Consider the following 27,927-nt stretch of genomic DNA (forward strand, 5'->3'; position numbering starts at 1 on the left):
TAATTGCCAGAAAACGCATTCGAAAATTAAAAAATTCGCAAGTAAAAATAAATTGTTAGAGGAAAGTTATTATAATTGACAAAAGAAATCGCCATGAACACAGGAAGTACTTACCGGAATAAAATAGAAGTCCATTTGGCTGTCTCGTTTTGAACTGAAGGCTTATGGATTCCTGTGTACTGAGCACGGGTTCTCCTTTGCTCAAATCTATCGTGAGATACTCAGTCCCTCTGAAGGATGCTTCCGAAGGAGCTTTGTCTGGAACAAAAAAAGGCCACCAGTTTATAAATCGGCCAATTCACCACAATGCTTTTCGCTATAGACTCGCTTAGCGAATTATCGGTACAAACTAAAAAAAATAAATCCTCGTTTATTGAAACTCCCTTTGCAATTGCCTCTTTGCAAAAAATATATTATCTATTGTACCTATTAATCTGTTATCCATTTATACAATTTTTAAAATTAATATTTTCAATTTTGTTGAAAATAACGGAATAAATGTTAATTTAAATAATCAATTATTGGATACGAATTGTTTCAATAACAGACTGTCACGTAAAAAGAGATATAAATATATTTATTATTTAATTATATTTATACTTTTAAAACTATTATATCAACAAATAGGGAAAAATAATATTTTTTTGTATCTTTCTGAGATTGTGTTAAATGACGAGATTTCTCAGTCTTCTCTCGGAAGTTTGCGAATCACAGTAATAAGCGCCAAGAATCCCAACTCATCATCTTGGGAACGACGCGCCTCTCGAGAAAAATCGACGCGGGCGGATTTATCGTGGCAATTCGTTTCTAGCGCAGTTGAGCGAGCTGAAAGAGATACGAAGTGGTGGATATATATAGTACAGGCGGCTCTTCTTTACGCGGATCTGCCGGATGATTTGCGGCGGTAATGAACATTTCAATCGGTGCATTCGACCTCGCGGCGCGATTTGGCGACGTGCCAGTACCATTAAGCCCATCTTACGGCCTTTTTGCGCGACCGCGCTTACCTTTGTTTCGTCGCGATAACAATGAAAGATGGAAAATAACGGGGAGCCCATCCGCGACCGGTCCCTCACGAGCAAAATCTCAAAATCCGATTATAAATGTCCTCGTCGAATCGAATAGAGCGTCGGGACTTGTTTGTAGCACTTTAAATGATAACGAATCCGTAACAAGCCGATCTTGACACTTAACAAAAGAGGCTGAAAGAAGGTTTGAAATGCATTTAAAGCGGAAAACACGCATTCAATTTCTAGAACGTACAGAAACGATCAACAGTTCCTAATTTATTTAACGAAACATTACCAGTATTATAAAATATTAATAAATATTTTATTCTAAAAATAATTTAGCTTGTGTATTTCTCGTCACTTTTATAATTATCACATATCTAATACAATTTTATAAAATATTCGATAATGTACGTGTTTATTACGTATATAGCGATACTTTTTAATAAAAATTTATCGAAGTCCGCTTTGATTATCTCGAAGAGAAAACGCAATCGCTCTCTGTTTCTTTCAGCTGGCTTGTAAAGATACAACACCGGTGTTTCAGCAGCCGTTGAGCTTACTTGGTCATTGTCTTCTGCGGGCGTATAACGGCAGTTTAGCGGCAAGATTTATGGTAAGGGGGGAACGCGCGCGATTGATCGCGAGAGTGAACCAGGTGCAGAATTACGCGGCACCCATTGCTGACTTCCTAATGAATGGCTGGCAATTAATACGGATTAGCGCCGGAGGCGCGTGTATTGGCTGCGCGAAGGCGCACTTAGCCACGATTTATGCGCAACTTTGTCAACGTATTCTTCTATGCGCGCATAAAAGACGCAAAACAAGAAGGTATTGGTTAAAAGGAACAAGTCGTAAGACTTTCCCGATTGGTAAAATAACATCTTGCCCGAGTGAATCGGTTCTGTGTAATATATACAAGACTGATAATATTCTCTTTCTTTCTCCCCTTCTCTCTTATTATACACAACTGCGATCTTATATTTAAAATAAGAAATTTTTCAATGATTGAAATCAGTTTTCTTAACGAAAGTTTCTAAGTACTGGTGCTTTTTTTTATAATCATAAAACGTCGGAAAATGAGACTTTTCTTACAGGCTCATTTGAAAATTTCCTAGAACGGTATTATCGAGAACAGGCAATGTCTGTTGAACACAAAGTAGCATGGGGCATGAAAGGTAATTACCATAAAACGTGGCATCTCGCGCGTGCATATTACTCTGCTTAGATAATTACGCGATATCTAGCAGATTGGTGTTGCCGGGGTTGTTTTTGCTCCATTGGGGATCATTTGGCACTCTGTGGCGTCTCAACTAAATCGATCGGCCGATTTCGCAGTATTCGCGCATATAACGCAAGCACCGGATAATTAACATCAGCCGCGCGTAATTACTCCGCGAGTTAAACAATCGCCCCATCTTTCTGAAAATTACATTTCCAGTGAAACAAGGAGCACACGGTGCAATTCGCAACAAAATAGAAAACGATTCAAACTGTACATGAAATGCGTGTGACTTGTTATTTTTATGTCAGTTATAAAACTATTATACGCATGGAAATTTTGCATACCTATATACTATTATTGTATCGGTGAAGCCAATCTATGTAAATAATAAGGATTTTATTAAATCGTAAAATTAAGAGTCGACAGTTTATTTGTCATCCTGTTTTTCTTTGTTTGTCAAGTATTTAATCGCATTTATAATAAGGCCGGTTGTTCCAACCTATTGGTAAGCTACCTGATAGTTAAATCACATGTCTATCTTTGTCCAATGTAAAGAATAAACAAAAACATACATATGATTTAATTATTAGGTATAGTTTACCAATAGGCTGGAACAACCAGCCCTTAATAGCGAAAAGAAAGAAAAAGAAAAAGAGATTTTCTCCAATCGGTCCAAATTTGAAAGACGGAAAAAGTAAGCAGAAAGAGAAAAAAGAACGAAAAAAAAGAAAGAAAAAAAGAAAGAGAAAGATGGAAATCTCGATAACATTGGCGAAAAAAAATAACCGCGTTATTCAAAAACATGTTAATTTTTGTATTCCTATGTTTAATTTCATATAGCATTAATTGCTCAGTAATGAGCTATTGTTATATACTGATTAAATCGCAAGTATATTTAATAAAAATATTAATTATTTAGAAGTAACTCAAACAATATTTGCCGGTTACATATAATTCTTGCATGTTCTATAATACCAAATTATTTATTATGCTACATTTTGTTTGTACGTTTTATTTATAATTTAGTTTTATTTACTTTATTTATAAATTACTTTTTATTTATAAATTTTTTATTGCTTAACTGTATTTAATTAAAAACTAACAACAACTTGAAATTTTCTTATAATTTTCATTAAACATATATTAAATAATGTGATTTAACAATGCGTTGGAGGGCGAATTACATAATCTTTATCAAAATACAAAAGACAAACATTGTATTAATTTAATCTAATATTCAACCGGCGTCTAAGAGAGAAAACCGTCTGTTTTTCTTGAGCATCCGTTAAAGCTCATTTGTTTAGCTTGAATTTCAGGAAACTTGCTGGCCGGAGTAAAATAAACCGTATAATCGAAGCTTCAGCTTAAGGTAGTGGATGCGGAAGTATATGCAGGTTTAATAAATCTCGACGGCTCACGCGGATAAAAGCGTGCTAAGGACGTCGTCCGATTTATTTAGTTCCTGCACTTTCGAATCTTTCTATGTCGGTATTCTCCCTGCATTTAAAGGATTGCCGAGTTAATCCTCGCAAACAATTTGCTGCACGAGAAGCGCTTCCGGCGAAAGTAATTTGCAATCCTTCACCACAACGCAAATGCATATTAAAATATAAAATATTTAATAAACGAAGAGAGAGAGAGAGAGAGAGAGAGAGAGAGAGAAAGAGAGAGAGAAATTTAACGTAAACGTATAACAAGATTAAAAAGTTAACAATCAATAATTTTATCAACATTATTTAAATTGTTGCATAACATTTGTAAAAGTTATGATAAATTTTGGACAGTCTCTCTCTTCACGTAGAATAATATAAATTTATTAAGAGTGACAATATATCAAATCATTACGTTAAATCAATACTATTTAATGTTACATTACATTAAATTTAAATTATCAATTTAACATTATGTTGAATTTAAGAAAATTCGATTGAAGTCTCTCGTAAAAGAATTATAAATTTTATCAAAATCTTACAAAATATTTACATATTGTAAATGAGACTAATCTGTAAATAAGAATAAATAAACTTAATTTTGCGAAAATCGCTTTTTACATTAGGTATATGTTTACATGTTATTCATTATATTTTTTCCTCTACGCTCTCAACAACAAGTTATTAAATTTTATAATTCTTTTTCTCAAAATTTAATTTGAGACATTAATAAACATGCTTGTTTACTAGCAGTTTAATTATAGTCGGAAAACGGTTCGCTTTCGCATCGCTACAACTCACATCGTAAACATAACCGGAAAACTCGCCTTTCTGTGTTTCTGACTGTAGGGAATATTGTAGCCCACGCGGAATCCCTTAAAACAATAAAGCCTTTTACTATCGCCATTGAAAAGTTTCTCGGTATTAAAGCTAAAACCGGGAAAAGTATCTATACCTTTTTGAATGCTGTGAGCGCAACATGAGGAAAATTGGATGATACTTTGATAGCTGCGGGTATAACGTGAAATCAACAGTCGTCTATTTTTACAAATAATATATACCTATATAGCAAGTCGAGGCGGTTTAGACGCACATATGTGATATCGTAAATTATACCGCATAAACCTAACATTTACAAAGTTTCTCATTACTTTTCTTTCTCTTGGCAAAAACAAAAGCAAAAGGGATGCATTAGGATGATCTACAATACAAAACACTTTGCCTAATCGATATATAAATTATTCTTGCCATACAGCGTTAGTTACGCCACGTGATTGCATTTAAAATGAACTGTGAGAAATTTTCATAGAGACTGATAGTCTTTTCCTAACTTCCTTAAATCAGTAAAACGAGAGAAAAGAGCCGCTTGAAATTCATGGGCGAGTGGTCGGTCGCCGGCGGCGTCTTTCGTAGTCGCGTCAAAGGGCCGAAGAGAGAATCTCGCGGCGGCATTTTCCACCGGTATCCACCTCATGAACCAGCTCAAGCTATCGTATTAGCATGTATATTGCGTCACGTCGACGCGACACGTGATGACATCGCTCACCGGAAACTACCAAGGTGGTACGAGCCGTCGTTTTACTATCGCATGCTCCGTTGCGGCCTGCGCGCTCCGGGCTCCTTAATGCACGCGGCCATCCCTGGCCCAGCTTCAACCAGTGACTCCGTTTGAGAAAGGGATATCGTCGCTTCGCCGCGAAACTTTGGCGCGTGGAGATGTACGTTCGAGCCCGAGCGAGAAACGTGAAAATTACATCCTTAGTACATCGGTCTAAATATACCGATCGCGTTTTAATCCCGTAAGGATTTCGAACTATGCAGAATGTCTCGCAACTCCGCAAATCGAACTGAGTTTATTCGTTCCGTTCGGTTAGCAATTTTTAACAATATAGTGTCATATAATAAAAAGAAGAAAAAAGTAAAGAGAAAATAATGTAGACTGTATAATAGTTTATCACAATCAAAATACTAAATATATATAGTTTGATATCAATTATCACAATCAAAGTTTCCTGACAATTCTATTTTAAGCAATATGCATTTTTTTTATTAGTATATAATTTTTATATATTTATTTTATCAATTTTTATAACAAAAAATTAAAAAGTGTATACACAATAATGTATAATTTTTAAAGTAAATTTCCGGATTCTTTTTATAAAGACCAACTTTACTAACAAGTTGTTCCTAAAGAGTTCCACGACAGAGAAAGAAAATCCCGAATTCGATCGCGCCCGCGATGGGGTTAAATAAGCCCTCGGCGTCGAGACAAAGTGCGAGAACAAGTTATTAGGGCAAGGCGACGCGGCGGAACACCAATTCCACGCATGAGCGCGTGACGAGAGGCGTCGCGCTACACATTCGTCGACACAGAGAACGCGATGGAAATTACCAGTCGTGGTACCCTGGCGCGCGGATCCGGACAATTGTACGCTCGAGCTTAGGAGTCCCGGCTATATCGAATGGGCCGGGAACTCTCTTGCATAACAGACGCGCGACCAAAGTCTTTCAAGGCTCGATCCTACGAGGATGCAGCCGAATCGAAATCCTGGGCTCGTCCGCGCCCAGGTAGCATTAATTTCAAAAGGTATCTATAAGTTGTCGTTTTAAGGTTGCCTTTATGATTTTACCATAAGATGACCAATGGATGCCTTTAAATCGATATCTCGTTACTGTTATCCGAATGATGTCTTTTTTATGATATCTTAATGGAGAGGAAAACCTGTTATCCTAAAGTCACCATTTTACTTTATCCGATAGATGACTGTTTTAAGGCATCGAAATATCATCAATTTAATGTTATCCAAAAGTATCTTCATAAAAGTTGTCCAAAAGGTATCTATCGGTAGCGCTGTTTCTGCCTTCTGTTGTAGTCCAAAAGATGTTACCAGTTAGATATCATGTTGTAGTGGCATTATTGACGTCATTAAAACGATGTAAGAAAGTTATCATTTTTACGACGTCTTCTTGATTATGGAAATATCTAGAATAAGTCGAGATTTTATTGCGCCGCGCGTACGTATATGCGATATTTTAATTCATCACGAAGAGACAAATTGATAAAAAGTGTGTAATTAATAACGTGTAAGTATATACTTTCGCTTTTTTTATATTTTAGTATATATATACATGCATATATCATACAGCGTGACTATATATAAAATACACGTGTACTTTTCAGGTTATACCGAGTTATACACGCAGTAATAAATAAAGTAAAGGGACGTACACTATTTTTATAATATTTTCTCTACATCTCTGGAAAAAGTTGTGAGTATATACAGTAATACTGATCTATTCCGTGTTTTATTATATTTAATAGTTGAAGTTGAAGGGTTAATTGCGATACATTATAGATTATGCCATTATGGGACCTCCGTTGAGACGGATGAAACCGTTCCTTAAGCTCTCACAACAACAGCAAAAGCGACGAATCCGCGTCCTTGTGCAAGCAGATCTCGCTTACCTGGCAAATGCAGCAAATAATGCTGCGTCTAGTCCTACTCGTCCTCCCTCATGCTCACCGCCAACAGCTCGTGCTTCTAATATTCCTGATGACGTTTGTCATCAAATTGATGATTTCTTTGAACGCTTTGATGACACAGAAGATCTCAATTTGCTAATTAATGAAAGACCGACACTGACTAATACAGATATCCAGTTAGAGAATCAGGCTCAATCGACTATCACTCGTCCCACTAGTATAACTAATCTTCAAGATTTTCTTGCTCATTGGGCAATCCAAAACAAAATACCTCAATCCGTTGTGAACGATCTTTTGAGAGGGTTAAAGAAATTTGGTCATCCTGAGCTTCCGTCTGATGCTAGGACATTATGTGACACGCCAAACAAAACTGATATACAGGCTCTCGCTGGAGGCACTTATGTTCATTATGGCTTAGAGAGGGCACTGAAGGAACAGTTGAGAAAGTATAATGTATTGCTGCAGCGTAATTCTGACACGGAAATTTCTGTGATTCTCCAAATTAACATTAATATCGATATATTATTTTCAGATGGTTGTAGACAGGAACGAAAAGATTTTGAGAATTGCATTCTACAAAAACTAAATGAGTTGCTAGAAGTAGGGCGAAGAAATAATAACCCAGTGGAGCGTATAGATCGTCATCATTATGCACTTCTCCCCCAGATGCCATTCACTGATATTAACGAATTACAAAGATTCGATCGTGATCTCAAAGACAATGGACAAATGCGAGATCAATTTGTACGTATACGAGTATTGTGAAACTGTGCTGATACATCCTTTCGTCAATATTTAATTAAGTTTCTTAAATTGTTGATATTTTCTAGATGAAAAAAATTCAAGACATCGGCGGAAAATCAGTTCAAAAAGCAGTGAAATATGCAATGGAAGTAGTTATGACGGATGATTTGACTCAACAAGTCGTTTGGACCCTTGGAGCTGAGAACAAACCAAAAATCTCCAAGTTCACGTTTCCATATGTCATAATTGGTATGTACATGGCATATAACACTTTTGTTAAGTTCTTCGCCGTAAAAAGTTACCACGTCTCATAGTCTACTTTTTCAGATGTTGTACGTAACACATTTGAAGGGACAAAAATCAAAACTGTCGAAGACCGAATTGCCGAGTGGCTTCGCCGTGGGGGCGATCGAAAAAAAGCAGAAAATAAACGTCGTGAACGTCAAAATCTTCAACATCAGTGATATGGATTCAGCATTGTATTTGGTAGATATATATATATATATTTGAATTCATCTTTGCTCGTTGTTACATCAACGAAAAGTCGATAAATGGAAGTATGCTTCAGATCTTTGCTAATAAACAAGCTTTATCTCTGCCATAGGTACAACTCGTTCACACTACACGGCGATTTGATACTTGTAACTTTGTCGTAACTTCGTCAGCACGATAGTGTCCAATTAGCTAAGAATTAATCGTTTATTTCACGAATATAATAATAACGCGAGCTAACATTCGTAAAAATTGTCAGATTTTCTAATGAGTTATATAATTAATATAAATTTATGTTTATCGCAGATTTTATTAATAATAATAAATTATTATTAAGATTATATTGTTGGCGTATTAATGACGATACATTGATTAGTGATTAATAATAAATAAATTATAATTAATTAATACATTGATAGATATTAATAATATTAATGATTAATAGATATTAATAGATTCTATTAATGATTGTCACTGACGATTAACGGCATCACAAATTCTGTTTATTAATAGAGTGAATTAATACTTTAAGAAGAGTCCGATTATTGTCGTAGAATTGAAGGCGGCTTAATTTGGCCTGAGATAATGACATTTTACTCCGTAGCCCGTCCAGTTATACGAATGTTAGCGCCCACATCACGTAACACTGCTCATAGCGATAAGTTTACTCTAAATGTCCATGTTGCTCATTAGTTGAATAAAATGCGATACGATAATTTACCACGCGAAATAATATTAAGCTTCTAGATGTGAGGATGTTTAATAAGTAATATTTATCAAAGTTCCAAATATATATATATATATATATAAATAATAGTGTGAAATATGGATGTACACAATGTAAAGTTAATTGTATTTTCTAAAATTATTTAGTACACAGGTTACAATCAACTGGTATATTTTATAATATAATATAAAGTTGATATAATATATATTATATTAATTATAATTATATCAACTTTATGTTATAAAATATACTAGTTGATTGTTAACTGTGTACTCATAATTTTAGATAATACAATTAACTTTATATTGTGTACATCCAGATTTCAGATAACAATAAACTTTTATCATTTATTGTTCACCTGTCCCTGTCCTATATATACCATAAATAAGATATCTTTTGGACATCATTTATTAGTGCCGTTTAGATGCCATTTCGTTAATCTTTTGGACATCTATAAGACATCTGTTGAATGACAGTCATTTCTGTACAGCATTTTGGTATAGCAATTCGGTAACTTTACGTTGACCTATTGGCAACTGATACAGGTTGACCATATGTTGCCAATTTGGTAAACGCTATAAGTTGCCTTACAGTTAGCATATAGACATCGACAGTTAGCGTACGGATATCCATTACGTACCGTTTAAGTAATCATGAGACACAATTTTGTTGTCAAAGAGGAATCTTTTTAGCCAACTAAAAAGTCATCCTAGTCCTTTTTCGGTTAACTTTTAGATATCTTTTAGATATCATTTTGCTACCTGGGCGAGAACGCTTCCAAGATAACTTGGAGCACGTGACGCGAATCTAAACCGGGGCTCGACAAGACTCGATATTCATCACTTTCCTTATAAAAGTAATTGTTAACGTACTTTTTCTCTCGCAAAAAATAAAAATCTTTGCAATAATTTCTACCACGGAGAGGCTCAAACTCTCGTCGCCACTTTAAAACCGCCATGAGCGATGCGCTACAAACATTAATCAAATATTACGTATATATACAACTGTCAATAAAGGGTAAATTCGTGTAAACACGAATATAAGCCAGCTGCGCAAATGTTGAAGCGCACGCTTCGCAACGTCGTCCTTCGGCAATTGGTGAGTAAACAGATCAAAGCATTAGATTCTCTATTTAAGACAACTGATTAGCGAGAGGATCTTCAGTTCGTCCCTAATTAAGTCGTAAATATCTTTAAAAATTGTCATAAAATGCGTTGCAGTTTTCATCTTGTATCAATTCGTACGATAACCCATCAATGTACACAGATCGTATTTTTCATGCTTCAATAAAGTGCAATTTTCGTTGCGACTTATCGCCTTTTACAGTCTGCTAGAACACTCCGGGAATATCCCCGTATACGGATACATACGCGCGCACAACGATAGTAAAGAGTATCAGCAGCCAATAAAGGTAAACAAGCCCCACGATACCTTACGGGTGGTTGGTCATTTTCACGTCGAGAAGCTTTCTCAAGGGAGCGCGAAAAATGGTTGAATCCAGACGTCTGGATGTAAAATTACGTAAGTGCCCCGAGCCGCTCGCGCGACCGAAGGCCATCTATCGAATAATGCTTGTCATCAGCCGCGCGATGGAATATTACAAAAGTTTCCACGAAGCGGAAGCGTTAACCTGATTTATATACCGCGAGCCTATAAAACTCCTGCGACAAGGATCTCTTTGGGCGTAGCACGAAATCTGCGCACGCGGCAAGCCTTCGGGCAAAGTCATTTAACTTTTTCGAGACCTGCCCTTACGAATTTTTTATTCCGAATTTTTCTTATAAAATTGAGAATCAAGGAATTCAAATATAAAAATTGCTGCGAATAAAATACATCGAAAATATTTCGGATATCTTGGAAATATTCCAAGATGTTATATTCCAGAATAAAATATTTTCAATAGAATAGATAAATTCTTTGACCCCAATTTAGAGAGTCGAATTTTCCTTAGAAAAAACGTTAAAATGAATTTACTTTATGACAAATGTTACTTAAAAAAATCAATACTAATTTCTCTTTTCGTGCTTCTTGCCAACATAAAAAAAAATAGATAAAATATAAATATTTTATTATATAATATTAAATAATATTAGAAGAAATAAAAGCAAAATAAAACGGATTAAAAATTGTTTTTTCGTGTAAAATTATTTCCAAATTTAAACATCATGAAGTCGGAACGTTACGTATGTGCGCAGTATTGCGGCGACCTATTTAATAAATTTTTGCAGCACGATAAAAGCGGCATTAACGCTGTCGTTCGATCTCATGCTCGACGTTGTCGTCGTCCCTGCGGGATTAGCCGAGTAATCTCTCGAAGAGCCTCGAGGAGTAACGAGATCCCCCGGGAAACGACACAGACTTTTTCTCATCTCAGGAGTAGTGCATCCTGTGACGCCACCTCGCTAAAATTCGTTGTTCTCTTTTCTGCACGTGAGACGCTTGTATTTCCAAGGAGCGAAGCGTTGGAATAAAGCGTCGCTCGTTTTCGGAACATAAGTGTGCGAGACGAGAGAAGAGTGAAAATTTCGCTCGAAACTATTGCGATGAAACACCAAAAACAAGTTTCGCTTAATGAATTTGGTAACAAGAAACAGCGATAATTGTCATTAATTCACGAGCAGTAAATTATTCAGCTCAAATTGTTTATTGTTACGGTACGAAAATCGAAAGGTGGTAACGTCGGTAGAACACAAACGAAGGTACACATAAATATTCCAGTTGAAGTTGAAAGGCCACAATATATAATATAAAAATATTTTATTTATATTTTATATCACATCTCTCTCTCTCTCTCTCTTCAGAGTGCGTCGCGCGCACGGTAGCATATAGAAAAATGTATAAGAGATATTTAAATATATATATATATATATAAATGTATAATAATAAAAAAATATAAACTTTTTAATGTAAAAATTTTTGAACGGTTGTATAGCAAAATCATAAATCATTTTAGCAGAATTTTAAACAAAAAATTGTATTATTTATTGTGCCTGTCATATTAACTTTCATAAATTTTAAAGAAGAAAATCTCTCTCTCTCTCTCTCTCTTGCTCGTTGTCTCGCTCTTAACCTGGTTGTTCGGAGTAAATTAATTTCAAACAAATTTGATGTAATTGAACTATCCAGCTATATTATGTTTCTTCGTCTGCAACTTATGAAAAACTAAAAAGTACTAATAATTGCATACTAATAATTTCATTTAATTAGGTCACTTTGTTTTAATGCTTTTATTGGGAGAAAATTATTTCAATTTTCGATAAGGATTATGATTCTGTTTACCGAATGTGAATGAATTCTATTCGAATATTCTCTATAGTCTGCCACTCGATACGATATGTATAGTACCATGGCATACGTTATGCATGCGTAACAAACCGTGTGCACAATGTTGAAAATTCGGTCAGATATGTACGTTAATTATCGCGGCTCTTTAATAATTTTGCTTACTATGCACCTCTTATCACCGAATGCCGAGTTTTCTCGTTCCGAACGTTCCATAAATATGGATTATTTATCGCGCGGCAGTTATTGCAAGCAATTCGTTTATAGGTATAGAAGTGGGAGCCGAACGACCCTCTTCGCAGCATCTCTTTGTATCGTTGCAGCGGAAAATTGCAATCGTCAGACTGTACGTGTAAAACTGGCCTAAGCCCCAAAATTTAATAAAACCGTTTTTCTCACTGGCCTCAAACGCCTCTATCCAGTGACCCAGTTGATGCGACGGGCGCAAAGTGGCCCAGACTCTGTTAAATGTAATAAAAAAGTCTGGTCTAAGCTAAAAGTCTCGTCTCTTGGAAAAAAGATGGACGAATCTTTTTTGCCGAAAGGAATGTTCATTGCAAATTAATGTCATCAACCAACAAGAAGATACGAGCTTCATTTATATTTCAGTGTAAAATACGTTTTAGACACGCGCTGGGCAAGTTATCTTTTATTTGAATTGTTTCACTCGTTGATAAGTCGAATATTTCTCAGAGAAAAAAGGTCATTATTTAAATTTCAAGTGCAATCCGAGTTTTTTATTCAATTAGATTAAATATCTTCATACTTAATCTTTAAATTATAAACTTGTTTAAGAATAAAATTAGTTTAAAATTTAATAGAAAATGAGGTTTCATTTTATCTGTTCGAAGTCATTTTCCGAAGCTTGCTTAGTTATACCAGAAAATCTCTTTTTATCTTAAAAGTTACCGCTTTAATGTGTTTTTATTAGGATTTCCATGTTGTTCTTAAATAAAAAAGGTGTTCTTAGCGATAGTTACTATCCATCCTGTATATACTTCACAAATATATATACTCTATAAAGCAACTACTCTCCGTATACTTGTAAATCATATTACTGCAATTGTACTTAAGAATTAGTTTTATTTATGAAACACATTATCTTGCAATTCACAGTTTTCTCTAATATATAATAGGTCTTAATTTTGATGTCTATCAGATTACTAGTTACTCGCGAATTATCGGATTGTCCCACGGCATACATTTCACCGGAGTTCTTTTCTTTCTAATCTGACTTTCATCAAACTATCGTTATAACACGAACTAACGCAATTCGAACTTACAAAATTTGTTTTCTGACTTCGGTTTTCATTAATAATTAACGGAATGGTAGACGACGAGTGCATTAATGAAATATATATCGTTCTTACGCAGTTTTAGCACGGTCGAGGCGTTAAGGAATTAAGGATCGGGTAAAGTTCGTCGCGAGTTTGCCGCACCGGAGACCATAATTCTTCGCAACCAGAACGTACGAGTAATTGCTCCAAGTCCCTCCTCACTTTATTTTCCTCGTCGTCGCTCCGTCGTTCCGACAACTCGAAGGATCTTAAAACCGCGGTCGCGATACTTTAATACCGGCATCAATTTTACGAGCGACGTATAATTCAGGTATTCGGAGTGTTTCCAAATCTCATCAATTTTTTGACACGTACGAAATCGATTTCTCTTTCATAAAGTATTGAGATATTTTTGATTTTCAAGTAATTAAATGATAAAAATAAGAGATTTTTAGCGTGAAATGAATTTCAGTAGTCCATAAGAATCTTTAGGTACGAAATACGTCAGGTAAAACTTACATCAGAGAAGGTCGGTCTCTTCGTATCTTGTTGAACGACGAAAGGTTCGTTCCCCCGGGATCTCGACGGCGCGGCGCGGCGCGCGGCGCGCAGATGCGGCGCACGAAGCCGCGCGCGAAAAACTTAATTAGCGTCTCTTGCCTCGTAGTTGCGTCGGATATCTGCTAACAACGCGACAAAACGGCCGTTCATAATCCACGAGGACGGGCCCGCCTCCCAACGCGATCCCTCGCGCGTCGCAATTACCTTCTACCACGGTGAGCAACCGCCGCGGCATAAATCCGGCGCGCAGAGAGAATATTACCTTCCCCCGGTGTGTAGCCACGAAGAGAACTTTAACTCCGACTATATCGTCGAAGACCCTCCCTCCCTGCCCCTCCGTCTATACACCCGACGACCCGCGACCCGCGACGACCCGACGCCTGCACGTATCCGACTATTTCCTGACGGGCTTTTTGCTCGTCTCGGACGAGATGCCGTTGGAAAATGGATTTTCCGACCGGACGCGGATAACTCTTTGTCGGTGATACCTTGAGAGTCGCCAAGGGACGCGGTGAAGCGTAATCCGTGTTATTAACCCCGTTGGCGGCCGGTTGCATTCAACAGAGACGAATATTTATCAACTGCAGCGTATACATCCGGCGCGATGGCTTTCACGCAAACCGAGAGATATTATTCGCAAGCGAATACCACGTTCGTCCACTTGTGAATCTTTTCGATTTACCTAATATAAAGGGACTCTAACGTTATATCTCTGCAGCTCCGAAAAGAAGAGGCGTAAAATCGCTTTCGCGGCTTTTTAATCCAGTTTTCACTAGCTCCGCTATAGAGTTCAGAATCGTTTAATCGTTTCCGTAATCTCTCCTCAGCAATCGCGAACGAATCTTCGATCTCCGATAACGGAAGTGGACTCGATCCTGCGATATCGCGAGTCATTGCGAAACGTTCGGACTCTTGAGTGCGCCGAGTACCCGAGTCGTATATACGGGAGCCTAATTTTGAGCGAGGGTATAACCGGCGGACAAGTGGAATGCATTGTTACCTCGCAAAGGTATGCGGATTAGCGGACTAAACACTGGTTGATGCAGAACCCCGCTATTGATACGAAGGACCGACCTAGCCTCGGCCAAACTGCCGACTGCCGTTCGATTCACGCCGTCGTCGCCCTATCCGTTGTTTACCGCACGTTTCGCTGCACCATGCACGACTCTCGGTATGTTCTTGGTGATTTACGTGATTGCGCCGATCCGGCCGATCTGATTTCCGCGCCGAGGGCTCATATCGCGATCGGGACTAACACCGAGCCGTAGTTTAACGATCCAGCGCGATGAATTCCTGCTCTCTTTTCCTGATGACATTAGTAAAAAAAAATTCATTCCCGAATAACGAAACACCCAATATATCGTAGAGCCGAGATCAAATATGCCGCATTGCCACGCATCGAGAAATATTAATTTAAATAACGGTAGCGGATGAGGAAACACAATTAAGAAGACAATAAGAGTAAGGCCGGTATTCATAATCGGATCTTATATTTAAGATCGTCTTAAGTCTAGTCAAAGGCCGTTTTAAGACTCCGTTCAGCCAATGAAATGACCGTATTAGCATCTTAAAACATTACTTAAGACGGTCTTGAAATAAGAGCCGACTATGAATACCGGCCTAAGACTTGAGGCTGATCTACATTGTGCTTTTTGTTCTCTGTCGCCCGAGATAAAAATTGACAAACTTCAGAAGAGACGAGAAACATCGCGTTACGCGACGGAATTGCGAAATACGAGATATAGATGCAAAGAGCACATTGTAGATCAGCCTTTAAGCGATAAGCGAATCGGCCAAGCGCGCAATAATCGAGAATTATCAACAATTATACTCACTCGGCACCTCACGGTTGCCCCGCTGTCGCCCGATGTCTCGCCAAGCCTCGTCCTCCTCTCCTCGATCCTCCTCCTCCGTCGGTCCGTCATTGCATCTGATTGCATCTCCGTCGGAGCACTGACTCACGACTCACGACGCGGCGACGTTCACGCGAGAAAATCAACGTCGCTTGTGATCGCGCGACACTCTCGACACTTTGTACGGCACTACCGGTAATAATCTCACGACACGGCACACGACAACGGAAAAATTACGACGGAGAAGCTACGAACGATCCGCTTGACGCCCATGACGCTTAGCGTCCCGCAGGCATATAGACGCTAAGATGGCGGGCGGAGAGAAATTCGCGCGTAAATCGCGCGGCCAACTTCACTCGCCAGGAGCAACGAGCAACCGTCGCGACGTCGCGAGGGAGGACGCTACGCGCTACACTTGCTGCTCTCCGCCGCGCCGGCCGCGCCATGTTAGCGTCAATAGCGTCTACCTGTCGTCTGCCTGCGGGACGCGGGACGTCAAGCGGATCGTTCGTAGCTTCTCCGCCGTCCGCCGTCTAATTCTTCCGTTGCCGTGTAACCAAGTATGCGCCGTGTCGCGAGTCGCGAGATTAAATACCGTGCAAAGTGTCGCGCGATCATAAGCGACGACATCGATTTTTGCGTGAACATCGTCGTCGCAGCGCGTCATGAGTCGTGACTGTCGTGAGTGAGTGCGACAACGGGCCGACGGAGGAGGACGAGGCCTGGGAGGCAACGGGACAACCGTGGCCGGTAATTGTTATATACGCCCAAAGATATCTCGCGCGCATTTCCTCGTCGTAGAAGTAGAAACTCGTCGAGAAGAGTGCCGGGGGTACGATGGTTTATTCGTTGATTTATCTATCATTTCTCTTCTCGACGCCCGTATTCAGATGTATTACGTACCTCCGAGTTTCCCGTCGATAAGCGTAATTCGCCCGATACTTTTCCGAACCGCAGGCGCGGATTATCGAGGGGGTTCGTCAAGCAACGGAAATCCGCGATATACATGGTCGTTTAATGGCGCGCACTTGAACGGGATTTACGCGCTCATGGTGCATCATTGTGTATCTCAATTTAATGTTGTGTATTTTCAGATCGATGCCGGCGAGGCTTTCGTACTTCTCGGTCACTTGCGCAGCGTCGCAAATACGGAGCGGATCGGTGTCGAGGCAAGCGGCGTCGTAACGCGTTTGATTAGTGAGTAAGTAACCGATCGGAATTAGTCCCGCGCGTTTCAATATTTGTTAGCCGAGTGGCATAAATACGGTCTTGATATACCGGTGATGATTTGTCCTGTGGCGTGTATTTCACGAGATTCGTCTCATTGTAATTCGGATTGCGCGATCAATTGATAATCGCACATTTTTTGATGCTACATTCCGCAGATATTTGTCTCTGGTTTTGACTTGACTCAAGCATTTACTCGTAGGTACTGATATATTATCTCGCGATGTGTGTGTGTGTGTGTGTGTGTGTGTGTGTGTGTGTGTGTGTGTTTCTGTGTGTGTGTGTGTGTGTGTGTGTGTGTGTGTGTGTGTGTGTGTGTGTGTGTGACAATCTCGGCTGTAAGTGCAACAGCATGCCGTTCATTGTACATAAAATAAATTTGGAAGATCGCAACTAACCGTGTGTTGTGAGTAATATTTATTTATTATATATCACGATTTATATATTACATGCGGAACAAATAACTCATTTCCCCGATGATTGTGTTGCTCGTTCATTTTCTGCGCGCCACTTTATATCAATGTCCAAAAAAGCTCATTTGGACGATTTGAAGAGAAGATATTTGATAAAAAATTTATAAAATTTTTAAAAATTTTTTAAGCATTCTTAAGAAATCACAATTTTTAAATAAATGTTAGATAATTATTTTTATTTTTAATATGAAATATGTATTTGAAAAATTATTAATTTTAATTATTTGGAGAACGCAGTTGTAATCTGAATAAAGTTATGTTATTTACAGGTCATCGTTTGTGTTACAACTCCGCTGCTGCGCGTCAGATCTGTGAGTTTTTAAATTATTTATTTCAAATTAAGGTAATGGATCTATGAAAATACTGTATTAGATGTATATATTAGTTTATTCTTACATTATGTAACCTATGTCATGTTATCTCTCTCTCTCTCTCTCACATCTAAAAAATATTGAATTAATATTGATTTGAAAGGCATAAAAGAGAGGATATTATAATTAGATCCATTACCGCATAAATGGATGGGCTAGGGCAGATTAGCATTAACATTTAGTCCTGGAACATATACAACTGTCAATCCATTGTACGTGCAAGAATGCACATATTCGAAGTTCATTAAGCTTATTATTATCGATATATCTTTTGGATCGGCTTGATCAGTGTATTTTCGTCGCAAATAAATTATAATTAATTAAAGTTTAGAATTTATTACTTGGATTAATAAATTATTATTTTAATAAATCAAAAAATGAGAGAATAGAAAAATATAATGGAATAGAATCATGAGAAATCAAATACTGATATATTTCTCAAAAATAAAAGTTTGATTTAAGTATTTTTATGACATTCGCATATCTCAAATAAATATAAATTGGTACTATATACAACAGGAAATAATTACTCATTTTTAATTATGTTTCTTTATCTTTCCCTTTTTTCCTTGTTCGAATATCATTTTAATAGAATTTGAAGTCTGCGTTTGGCTTCCTTCCAGGATTAAATGTTAGATAAAATGGCACAAAAAAATATATTCAAAGAGATCTAACATATATACATATGTACAATTCTATACACATACAACATAAATAAAAGGAGGCTAAAGAGTATTTCATAATCGCCTTGCACATTCCAACTAATTTATTTAATTAGGAACATATAAATAATTATTAAATATTTATTATAAAAATGTGCACATTTTATCTGATTTTCCATAGCCTATATTTATATTTTTTCAATAATGTTTTTTTAAGTATCAAATGTCATTTGATACAAAATAAAATGATATGAGGTCTAAATTAAAATTTCATTGCGGACCAAGAGAGTTTTGTATATAAATTATATTAAAGTTAATTGATTACATGTCGAATGTATTAAAATATAGACTAATGAGATGAAAATTTTTAATCATCATGATGTATTATATTGAAATTAATTTTCTAAAATAGTGTACGAGAGGCAATATAGTGACGAGATATTTATATTAATATTAAAATTTATAAAGATTTTGTAATCGTTTCTGTCGATAATTATTCATTTGAATAACTATACTTCGTCTCGGATTTGTCATCCGATTTTTCTTCCATTTCCACGTTGTTAATGTTAGATATGAACGATGTTTATTCATTTTAATTGGTTTATATCGGATGTTTGTTATTGATTTTTGTTCCTTACGGCGGTTTCATTATTATTCCATTTAGATACAGATACACAATTACTTAAATACGTAAATTCGAAGACAGGATAGCGGGTAAATTGTGATGAGGTTTGGCGATTACGTTTATTATAACAGAAATCTTACTTTATTTTTATAATGCACTGTTGGAAATTACGCAGGGACTAATTATTATGATAACAATTTAACTTGCATTCAATTTCGCGTTAATAAAGAATCTATTCAGTGGTGCTCAAAGGGTCTATATATAGAAACATCTTAACTAGAGCTACGATCTACTGATTACTCGTACCGATATCTCTACCACCGCCGTACCACGTTATGCGGATACTTTGGTTTTGTAATTAGTGAGACACTCACTGTAATCCCAAGCCCAGTAATCGCCATCATCCGCCGTGGGCAGCATCGTGCTCCATGCCTCTATGTAAGAACAGAAAGAAAGAAAGAACGAAAGTAAAGAACCGAACCCCATGCCTCGATCATTCGCGAAAAGATTCTTATGCATTTTCTAGAGAGAAAAAAAAAAGAGAAAAAGAAACGGAGTTCCGCTCGGGGTAATTTAAACGCTGAAAAACTTTTGCGCGATTGTTATAAAATTACCTTCCTGTAGTGGCAGTTCTTCTAACGTAAATATCGAGTGTTAAATAACGAAGTTTCTCCGTGCGCGGAGTGCCATGCAAAGTTGAATCACTTTGTCCAGATAACGATTCGCTGCGAGCATAAACCTCTTGATTATACAGTTTGAAATAGATAATGCGAAACGAGTGGTTTGCCGTAGTTTGTTTTATATTCACTCGACGATTAGTCTCTTGACTTATGTTTTTATCTTTTAAAATTAAAGAAAATTTAAACAATCATAATTTTAAATATTAATCAATATTACAGTTTACTTCAATATTCATTATATTAATATTGAATTGTTATTAATAAAAGTAATATTAATTACAAGTTTGCTACGAGATGCAATGTATATCAGAGAGTTATCGAATTTCTTTTCTTCTCCCTTCTTCTCATGTACATGTACATGTTATACAATATGCATACTTTCTTTTTTCTCAGTGCTCGCAGCCTTCAATTTTTCGCGATATTTGTTATACGAAATCTTGATAAATTGATTATTTTGACCCTAATAAATTCTGAACCCCCTTTTTCTTTGTGTTCCAGCCCTCATATCTAGCCTCGCTTTTTATCTTGCGCGTCTGTAACACTCTCATCCTTTCTGCACTCTCCCATTTTCCTCTTCCTTTTTCCTCCATTCGTTTCAACATGGTCATTAAGGCTGGAAATTACATTATATCGCGTATAACGACTGCGCCTGTCAGGCACGACGAGGACAATCGCGCCTGCAAAAAGCTGTTAAGAGAGGAATTAAAATGAAATTGTCCTGGTTCCTTTTGCAAAGAATCGTCTTTGAAGTTTTGCGTTCTTCTGGACGATGTCTCGGTAGCGACAAAAGACTCGGCCGTGAGTTCGCAAAGATTCGCAATTATCAAGTGAAGTAAACCTTTGAATAAACATTCTACGCTGCAGTTTTCGATAAAGAAAGATTGTTTATTCGGGGCATGAAGAGACCCTTTTTTCTGTAGTGAACTCTCAACTTTTAATATCGTGAATTGAATCCAATTTATTTAGTATATTTTCTTATTGCATATCAAGTAATGAAAAGAAGAAATCGAACAATTTAAATATTATTTAAAAACAGTTTTATATAAATGAATTTTAATACTTTCTCCCATCATTGGAAAGAATAATGCATAATAAAATTATAATTAATTAATCAATTAAAACATGAATAAGATAATTTTGCATGCTTATTTGTTAGTTACATGAGATTGCGAAAATCTACTGCTAAACGATTTTGCAGTGTACTTATATCATAAATATATCTTGAAACGGTATATCTGTCACGTGCATTGCAGTAATGGAAAATACGCAAGTAGTAAAATTACCACTAATGCATGGTCCAAAAAGGTTGCTTTTGTTGAACAACATGAAAACTTGAGAAAATGCAGAATTTTATCGCAGAGAGTAAATCGTAATTAAAATAGATCCGGTGTGTTGCTTATCCGCGAGAAATGTAATCTCGCTTTTCGCTATTAAACCTGTCGAGTGCACGGCTTTCTGAATTTTGTAAGAAGGAAAATCCGTGTCCCGTCAGAATATGTATATGTTGCAAATTAATACAGTAATATTATATTTCTCTTTTTACTGACACTATGAAAAAATAATAATTTTTGCTGATAGCGTATAGGAGAGTTTGAAATCAGTTGTATAATATTTGCAATCGATTGAACGTAATGTTGGCTGTATATATCATTGCAATGAATATAATTCATATATATAATTCATTGCAATAACGTCACGAGAATTCATGCTGAAATGAATCCTTCCGATTTAAATTCCAATACATCTCTATAAATGCAGACGTTTGAAAATTCTCCGTAAATTATTAAAACTGACCTCGACCTTTTTTTCTAACGACCGAGTTTTCTTTTAGCCACTTCGAGTGACAGGAACAAATGCATAAACTTTCATATATTTTGCCATTCTGCACATTCGCGATTTCCGAACCGCCTCCGTTAATGACTCCTTGTGCGCGCACCTCATTAACGGGGAAGAAGTCTGATTGTAATTATCGGTGAAACGTCTTGGAACGACCCCGACTTGCTCGGCTTCTCTAATTGCCAATGGCTTATGAGAAGGAAAAATCATTCTAGAAACACTATCTCGCTTCTGCAGCTGTCGACAATTACGCCTCATTAAGTGACGCGCGCGTTCTCTCGCAAATAAGTACGCGTATATAGGAATTAACGAGAGATGCACGCCCGTATATAGTTGCGTCCAAGCAGTTTATTGTTAAAGGCAACGATCGATCGAGCGGAATATGAGAAAAGAGGATAAAAACGGCAATGGCCAAAGTAACCGCGCGCGTTTGCTCCGTGACAGAACGTAAAATATGAAGAAATAAATATTCGAAGGAAATATTTTCCGTTTTCACAAACCTTGAGTGAATGATTAATATTGAATTTAGTGGAACACGTTCTGCGACGTTAATAAATTACCAGTTTAAATTCGAGAACACAAAAATTGAAAGAATGTTGCGGATAGGTCGTAAATTAATGAAATGTATAATTGCTGAAAGTAATATCAAAACCACACAAAATCAATTTGTTTGATATGGATAAATACCAAAAGCGAAATAAATAATTGCAGCCTTGGCGAAAAAAAGATATGGAGCGCCTTTAATAATTCGTGCGGCCGACCAAACATTTCGACAGTTTAAAATTGATGAAGATAATTTAATTCTCATCATTTATAAATTATAATTATTAAGGTATTTTTTAAATTTATTTTATTAAACTTTGTTTTACTAAAGCTTCTTGAATATTATTCTCAATCTTCTAATCTGTAAATAGTAATTAATTATTTGATTTATCAAGATTTATTTGCTAGACTCTGTCTTTGATTGAAGCTGTGTATACATATGAAATAGTTTGGAACGAATCCAAATCATTTGTATCTCCGTTCAGTTATATTATGCTCAATGCACACAAATGAATTCATGGAAATGTGTGCTTGTTTCTACTTTGCATTTTTATCGACGATTTTATGCTTTGTTTTTATGCGTAAGGATGACATAGGAAAAGTTTACTTTTCTTTTCGCGTATTGTTCAAACATTTTTAAGTTTAAATGTACACAGATGCTCTTTTAATCATAAAAAGTATGACTCGCAAACGTTTGTGCAAAAAAGTAGAGTTTAATTCATATATTCACCTATAGTCTCAATATTGTTAAATTAATTATTTCTAAATGTACGTTAATGTTAAGTATCAACATGGCTACATACACGTATATTGTATTTTTTAAAATTAGAAAAGTTTAAACTTACTTCAACTTAACATCAACAAAGTTCTTTTAGCAAAATATAAATTAATTTTTAATATAAAATATAATTAATAATATAAAGCTATTCTTTTATTACAATTAATTTCGAAATTCAGACTATTAAAAGTTAATTTTACTAACCTTTCTCGCAGTATGCGCCTTCATAATCGCCGGTGCGACACTCGCAGATCGGTCCGCTGTCCGTAGAAATGCAAATGCCACCGTGCTGACACGGATCGCGAGTCTCGCAAGCATCCGTCGTATTCGTCATATTGCGTAAACTCTGTAACAGACATTAATCCATAACGTTACAACAAATATTGGATATCCAAATTATTAATAGGAGCCTTTAAATAGCGATATATTTTTTTCGTAATCAGATTTTTAATGAGACCTTGAGTAGTAAAATTCTAACTTCAAACATTGAACGTCGAACGTTGAACAGAATATTTAATTTAAATTATATTTGCTATGTATGATTTTAAAAAATTCATCGCGCAGAAGAAAACTTTTTGTCTATATTTATGATTATACACATTGGTATACAAGCGTAATTAAATTAACGTATAACACAACTGAATGTGAGAAATACAAAATAGAAAAGGGTATAATAGTTCATTTTTACTATCTAATTAAATGTGTTGCGTCATATATCACAGAAAAACTGCATAATAAGTAAACTATAAGTATATTTTAAAGATGTCTTATATAATGCAAATGCTCTGAAATTATTCTTACTATTGCGCGCTACAATTTTTGCGTCGTATTATGCAGCAGACAGATTTCCTGGCACGGATATATATTAGCTAGAAATATAACTTCTTAACATGAATCCGAGAAAGATTCAGGGTGCAATAACTATTAGGTATAAGGGCATGGAAGTGAAATTTGTTTATTTTCTACTTTACGCAATATTTGCTGCATGGCAGTATTTCGACATTCAGCTGACGCGGTCATATTTAAATATTTAAAAATGCATTAAGATAAATCTCGTTTTTGAGATACTAATTATGCTTTCTTACTGGACTCTCTTCATATAAAGTGTGATAAATGCTTTTAAATAAACTTTCCTTAAGCATTAATGATACTCCACATAAAATTTTTATTCAGGCAACATTGTTGCAAAAATAATATCTTGCCTTTTGTGTAACAAATAATAGATAATATATCTGTGTGTGATACGCTCACTTGCAATATCGCTAGCAATATTCATTATGATATTACGCAGCGACGAAAATTAAAGAGAAGGTAGAAAAATAACGTACTTTAGTTAGAAAAAGGAGCTTCGCATTTTTTTAATTTACATTTATCTTTATTTCGCGACCTTATGCGCTGTTGTTCGGGAGCGACAAATAATAAACGAACGCGGAACGCGCCGTCGCGGTAAACATCTTTTTTTACGACTCATTTATCTTGACAGCGCACTTTCAGCACTGCAACTCACTTTGCACCGTCGCGTTTTAAGTCACGCAAACGAGATTTTTTTCACTCCCAGGAGCCGGCCGCAACCGACTTTTATGGATGCTCTTTGCACTGAGAATAAGCGGGACGTTGATCTTATTCTTGAAGTTCTTTTTTAACGTTGGTCTTAACTCGATTTGAATCTGTAGAATTAGATAGAAGGAATTCGCCGTGGATCACTTTACTTCAATGTGAGCTAATTTCCAAAAACTGCACAAGATTTCTGGTTTCGATATTCAGGACATGCTACAACATAATCTTTATGCATAATACTCGTAGTTGTCTATTTATCCGATTTGTTATGCAAAAAAGCTAACGTTTGACGAACACACTCACATTAACTCGAAAATTTTTATTTAAAACGGCTTAAAATTAGAAATTTTACACTATTTCCCCAGATATTTCATAGAAGAAGATGATCTCGGATCTCGCAGCAATTGATAAAATATCCCTAATTATCTTCGCGAAAAGTTCGTCAGTATTTCCGTCGAAGGGTTAAGGGTCAGATGAAACATTCTTAACTTTCGCGAAAACAGCGTCTAACTTGCGAGTGAATTTATCTTTGCGCAACAAACATCCGCAAATGCGGCTGATAAGACAACCACGTATAGATCACGATTTTCATCTCTCGCTCGCGATGCCAACTTTCACCGGCGAAGTTGGCGGTATGTACCTGTTGGCCGGCGGATATAAATATTTGAACTTCCAGTCTCTCAAGGATGCATCGTAATTTCTATTTGCTAGAAAATCACTCGCGCGTTTATGGTTAAATTAACTGCTAATGTAAATGCAAGAGTTGCATTGTTCTCTTATACTTTTTCAGAAAATGATGGCCTAATTAGTCTAATTAATAGCAGGCTTTTCTTAATAGCCAGCGAGTTATTAATTATCTTTCACCCTCGGAAAATTTTCCTCGACATTTTTTACTATGGCTCGATCGCGAGGAATTTAGTCATCAGTGGAGCGATGCGGATGCATGTGTTTCGGGTCACGGGGTCAATCGCGTCGCTGTGCTCTATTATCGCGGCCAGGTTGGGTTCGAGAATTGGCAAATGGCCATTGCAGAATACGAAATGGTAATCTTAGCGATGACGCGAAACGAAAGAAGACGATATGGGTTAACTGCGTCGTGCATTGAACATGTGAATGGCAGCATATACATATGAAGAAATTGGACTTTTTTCTTAACCATAGATTATCGAAGAATACGTATTAGCTTTAAATTCAGACATTACCGTTTTAGAGATAGATGGTGCACAAGGAATATTACAGTGCATGAGTTTTATACAAAACGCGCAATTCTATTTGAATTGGTTTTCTTTGCAAGCATTTGTAGTATTGAGCACGCTCGCTTTTAATAGAAATTTAATTTCAAGCTTAATTATCATGTACAATATCGACGATAGAAAATTATACGATAAGTAATATTCTTTTTTAATTACAAATTCAATCGAGTGTTAATAAATAAAATTGAGCATTGTGAAACTTTGTCTGGATATGTCTGTTTTTGCGCAAAGGTATATAAAGGGGTAAAAACTTAGACTAACGAGTATAGTATAGACTGCACGAATATATGGCCACCAAGCCTGCTTAACGAGTCGACCGCATTAATCATATTGGACCACACGGCGCAGAGGATTGTTAACGAGATTTCCTGCGAGAAAAGCTAATTGACGTCTAGTCGCGGTAAATTGCATTTTCGATATGACCCCAGCTTAGCCGTTCCTGGCTTTTCTGTATAGTTAGCAAAATAACACAGTTGATTATTTCGGCGCTCCGGACCAGATATATTACAATATATTAATTGGTCGTTTATTTTAATTAAATGTGCTTGTTTTAATTTTTTGCGTTGCAATGAAATATTACTAGCTTTAAATAATAAGATTAATTATTATTAAGATTAGAATTCTATTTTATAAAGGTAACAAAGTAATAAATTGAGAATTTATAATTAGAGAAGCAGATTTAAGTAACTTCATTCGGAATAAAATAAAGTTTTGTATAAAATTATGTTTACGTAATTTTAATTTTGTTTAATTCAAGAAAAGGGTACCTACCAATTAAAGATTTAGATAATAATTTTCTAAATTTTGTTCTTTCGCAAATCAGCCTTTCGTATAACTACTTTTTTTTCAAAATCGGCTTATACAAATCAGTTTTCATGATCGCGCACTGAAGATGATCTTATTTCAGATCGACGTTTGTCACATCATTTAATTTATAATATATCTAGCACGTATTATACATCCAGTTTGGTTGACTAGCTCTTTTATCTCTTTTGTTTTGGAACAAAATTAATTAACTGCAATTAATCCAGCGTGCACGACGGAATTCGGTAAAGACAAAAGCTGCATGATGTTTATGAACTATGCGCAGCATAGTTGCGCAAAGTATGTCTGTCGCGCTATACCGACCGCAACGCGAGGGAAAGTATAGGTACTCAGATAAATCAAACGATTTAATTTCGACGGGATTAAACGGCGCGATCGGCCCATCCTCATGTCGGCAAGTTTTCTATTACGGCATGTATAACATTAATCTATACCCATACCTATGGATTAACGGGCCGTATAAATTTGGTAAATCTTCTTAAAACTGAACAGTCAGCTTTTGTCCTACGATGATTATGAATCGAAAATCTATCACTCCCGGAAACGTTATTACACACCAAGCGGCGCGTGGTAAATTCTCTCCGTGTACGTGCGTGCACGTGCGATTCCACAAAGCGTTGAACGTGACTATTGTGAAACACGTATAACGTAAGTCGTAAGTCGTAAGATGCAGAACGATTACGTATGCGTCGCCAGGAACGATACAATTTTCGTGCGACACGAGTCATCCTGTCTCCGAGGACTCCGAGGATGCACATCCCAGGTGCAGTGTGCATTCTTCCGACCGCAGAGCGCACCGCGAAATACGCCGGGGAACTCGGGCCGCAGCAACTCTGATAAAGTCGGAAGAAGGGGTCTGTACCCCGACCCGTCAGATTGTCGACAGAAACTAAGGCAATAAATAAGGCACCCTCCGCGCAACTGCGGGAGCAAACTGCATCTCCGCATGCCGACGAAACTGCGCCGTGCCAAAACTGCGCTGTTTGGTTTTGACCGCGAACATGAGAATTCC

The 27,927-nt window shown here is 36.6% G+C and overlaps 4 protein-coding genes across 12 annotated transcripts in view; 3 read left to right on the forward strand and 1 right to left on the reverse strand.

The window, feature by feature from the left end:
• The window catches only part of Nrx-1 (neurexin 1), a 258,161-nt gene that overhangs the window by 103,257 nt on the left and 126,977 nt on the right, over positions 1-27,927 (reverse strand). For 5 of the 8 annotated variants that reach the window (XM_077425128.1, XM_077425127.1, XM_077425124.1 and 2 more), the window contains 2 exons: positions 23,485-23,626; positions 115-258 (listed from right to left, as the gene is read on the reverse strand). In XM_077425128.1, coding sequence (XP_077281254.1) covers positions 115-258; positions 23,485-23,626 — 286 coding nt within the window. Of the gene's footprint in view, positions 1-114; positions 259-23,484; positions 23,627-24,787; positions 25,091-27,355; positions 27,842-27,927 lie in introns of those variants that run through there. The other 3 variants (XM_077425126.1, XM_077425129.1, XM_077425130.1) reach the window with 3 other exon arrangements.
• Positions 6,344-7,893, forward strand: LOC143907935 (uncharacterized). 2 transcript variants are annotated; one of them, XM_077425070.1, is made up of 4 exons: positions 6,344-6,749; positions 6,847-6,935; positions 7,022-7,602; positions 7,682-7,893. In XM_077425070.1, the coding sequence occupies exons 3-4, from the start codon at positions 7,033-7,035 to the stop codon at positions 7,733-7,735; spliced, it is 624 nt and encodes a 207-aa protein (XP_077281196.1). In that variant the 5' UTR covers positions 6,344-6,749; positions 6,847-6,935; positions 7,022-7,032; the 3' UTR covers positions 7,736-7,893. The 2 variants fall into 2 exon arrangements, with proteins under 2 accessions (XP_077281196.1, XP_077281197.1); XM_077425071.1 differs by having other exon boundaries at positions 7,022-7,595.
• Positions 7,695-9,195, forward strand: LOC143907936 (uncharacterized). Its single transcript, XM_077425072.1, has 4 exons — positions 7,695-7,893; positions 7,980-8,142; positions 8,221-8,379; positions 8,498-9,195. Exons 1-3 carry the CDS (start codon positions 7,816-7,818, stop codon positions 8,355-8,357), a joined length of 378 nt encoding a protein of 125 aa, XP_077281198.1. The 5' UTR covers positions 7,695-7,815; the 3' UTR covers positions 8,358-8,379; positions 8,498-9,195.
• The window catches only part of LOC143907966 (uncharacterized), a 137,278-nt gene continuing 125,938 nt past the window's right edge, over positions 16,588-27,927 (forward strand). Inside the window, exons 1-3 of the mRNA XM_077425119.1 lie at positions 16,588-16,835; positions 17,180-17,286; positions 18,055-18,096. The gene's annotated coding sequence lies outside the window, so the exon portion shown is untranslated. The remainder of the gene's footprint in view (positions 16,836-17,179; positions 17,287-18,054; positions 18,097-27,927) is intronic.

Source organism: Temnothorax americanus, unplaced genomic scaffold (assembly GCF_048541705.1).
Source record: "Temnothorax americanus isolate GAGA-0224 unplaced genomic scaffold, ASM4854170v1 Scaffold9, whole genome shotgun sequence".
NCBI classification, from domain to species: Eukaryota; Metazoa; Arthropoda; class Insecta; order Hymenoptera; family Formicidae; genus Temnothorax; species Temnothorax americanus.

Excerpts from the sequence above, each read along its gene's own strand:
- LOC143907935 (XM_077425070.1), top strand. The coding sequence starts at position 7,033 with ATGGGACCTCCGTTGAGACGGATGAAACCGTTCCTTAAGCTCTCACAA. Across the intron at positions 7,603-7,681 it reads AACAGTTGAGAAAGTATAAT|ATGGTTGTAGACAGGAACGA; the intron begins GTATTGCTGCAG and ends TATTATTTTCAG.
- LOC143907936 (XM_077425072.1), top strand. The coding sequence starts at position 7,816 with ATGCCATTCACTGATATTAACGAATTACAAAGATTCGATCGTGATCTC. Across the intron at positions 7,894-7,979 it reads GACAAATGCGAGATCAATTT|ATGAAAAAAATTCAAGACAT; the intron begins GTACGTATACGA and ends GATATTTTCTAG. Across the intron at positions 8,143-8,220 it reads GTTTCCATATGTCATAATTG|ATGTTGTACGTAACACATTT; the intron begins GTATGTACATGG and ends CTACTTTTTCAG.